General features: G+C 29.9%; 1 protein-coding gene across 1 annotated transcript in view; it reads right to left on the bottom strand.

The window, feature by feature from the left end:
• Positions 1-1127: 1127 nt before the first annotated feature.
• The window catches only part of LOC136712617 (peptidase inhibitor 15), a 5487-nt gene continuing 4101 nt past the window's right edge, over positions 1128-2513 (bottom strand). The window contains exon 6 of the mRNA XM_066689291.1: positions 1128-2063. Within this exon, the coding sequence (XP_066545388.1) occupies positions 1928-2063 (136 nt within the window). The 3' untranslated portion in view covers positions 1128-1927. The remainder of the gene's footprint in view (positions 2064-2513) is intronic.

The following is a 2513-nucleotide window of genomic DNA, read 5'->3' as shown; positions in this document are numbered from 1 at the left end:
ACAATAATTAAACAATCATAAATAATGTTGTCCTTTAAATGATTGAAGATTTTGTCTTAAAGTATTTGCATTTCTTCCATGATATTTATTAAAAAAATATATATGATTGAAAGTTTATGAATCTGTTTTTGTTTTTACATTTATTTAAATTTGTGTTACTTTGTCTTTATATTATACAAGAAAATAAGGTGCAATACACAGTATTTTGTGTCCCTCTTGGAAATATTCACTTTGTATGCATACATTTTTACATTCAACATAAACAGAGCCTTATTATGTCAAATTATTAGAACAAAGTATGCCAAGATAAAAAATACTTTTACACAATTAATCAAGAAGTGCAGCATAGACTACTGAAGTGATAAAATGGTAACCTGAATAAAAGATTTCTGCATCTCTTTTTGAGTGCAGTTTTGAATGACTTGTTGATGACCACGTTATTGGTCTTTGAACCTTTCAAATGTTGAAGCTTTAGAGTGTTTCAATAATTTCTCATGGAAAACAAAAAAGTCTATGCTAAGCTTCAGTAACTAGTGTACAAATATAACATCAGATAACACATTACAATGTAAACTAGACACTGCAGTATCATTTGTAACATTGAACATGGATGAATTTTAACATTAGATATTCTGTAATGTGTTTTAAACATTGCTGTGATTTACTGCACTTGAGTTATATCTAACCAGAATTGCTACCATTTCCAACCGTAAGGTGTTATTTGTGAATGACTGTTAAAAACATGAGATGATTAGTGAAAACTGATTCCTAGCACAAAGCTGTCGACATTGGTTAGTCAAACAGGAGCAGCTGACTCAATTGAATTCAGTGGTTGTATTATTCAATCATAGAACGTAAGGATCATATTAACTCTGTAACTGACATATAATGTATGACATCGACATCTTAGAAAAAAAAACAGTTGAAGTTCTTCTATTGCAAGATAAATATATTTTTTCTATTAATATATATATATATATATATGTATATATATATATGTATATATATATATATATATATATATATCTGTATATATATATATATATATATATATATATATATATATATATATGTGTGTGTATATATATATATATATATATATATGTATATATATATATAAAAAATCATTTTGATCAAAATGTAGAAATGTATGACAGACCTATTTATGTAAAAGTTACAGTAAAGTAATTGAAACTTAGTCATGAAATCCTTAATGAGAACATATCAAGTTGTGTTGCACTTGTGACAGTGCAAACAATGCAGCTGAATAAGCACCTTTAATAATATATTCTGTCAGGTACCCTTGCTCTTGGTCAGACTTCCAGCCATGATCATCACTGGTCTGCAAACAATTACAATGAATTACCTGCTTTCTACACTCTGCAGTCTGATTAAATAAATCTACCAAATTGAAATCAGGCTGATCATTTATGTCTGGGATTGAAGACAGAAATTAAGCACCTCATATTGAAATACAGTTTGACCTAAGGATGACACCTTTACAGTAATCAAAACAAATTTAGGTAAAGCACCAACTGTATACATACAGTCAACCTTAAAAAGACATACATGAATTACTTTGAGGCTAAAACAGTTGCTTAGGAACTGTAACATTAGCACCATTTTCAGAATGAAACATTTTATATAAGAATTGTTCTTTTAAGTTAAACACTAAATGATCTACTTTTGCAAGATCAGTACAACATATTTACACATTTAAAAATACACTGGTTTATAACATAAACTTCAAATTTATATTTACATTTTAGCCAAGTGATATTATATTAACTGATGTCCATATATTATTTGCTGCCTTTGTTAATATGGACATAGATTAAATAGGCACTCATATATACAAATTGTGTGATGCAAGTGTTGTGCAAATCCTTTGAAAAAATGCCACTATAATAGGCACAATCAGCGGAACTTATTTGAACCAATAAAGGTAGTTTGAATTCACTGCAGGAAAGCACATGTTATTGCTACAGGAGCCTCCGTAACTTGGGGGACATGCTGAACATGGAACGCCTACTTTGTAAGGAGCCTCTCCAATCCAGTTTCCCCTGAAAAAGAAGAGTTCAAATTAGTTTCCCCCCAAGTAATTCATTTTATGTGATACCTTTCAACTTAAGGTAAAAACATTTTTTTTTTTTAATTAAAGGTTGTTCCAAAATCAGATGATAATGGCCTTATCAGCATACTTTTCTGGCAGCAGAAAAATGCCCTACACCTCCACACTTCCCCCATCACTGTGTCTAATTGTAGATAAGGTAAACACTGGGTCATTTTAAGATCACAACTGGCTGGATTTGTCCTTGTTCAATGAGACAAATAGTAGAATGGTAAGTTCAAATTTAGCACTGGCTCATTAAAACAAATCTAAACTGAAAAACAGATAGATGGCAAGGCTTCATTTAAGCAACAGATTTTAATTGTACAGTTCCCTTTAGCAATGTAAAATGTTGCATTTCTGATTCATGTCATTCATGCTTTAGATAATATTGTCATAGTAT

This window comes from Amia ocellicauda, chromosome 2 (assembly GCF_036373705.1).
Source record: "Amia ocellicauda isolate fAmiCal2 chromosome 2, fAmiCal2.hap1, whole genome shotgun sequence".
Classification (NCBI taxonomy): domain Eukaryota; kingdom Metazoa; phylum Chordata; class Actinopteri; order Amiiformes; family Amiidae; genus Amia; species Amia ocellicauda.
This window is presented reverse-complemented; position numbering and strand designations above follow the sequence as displayed.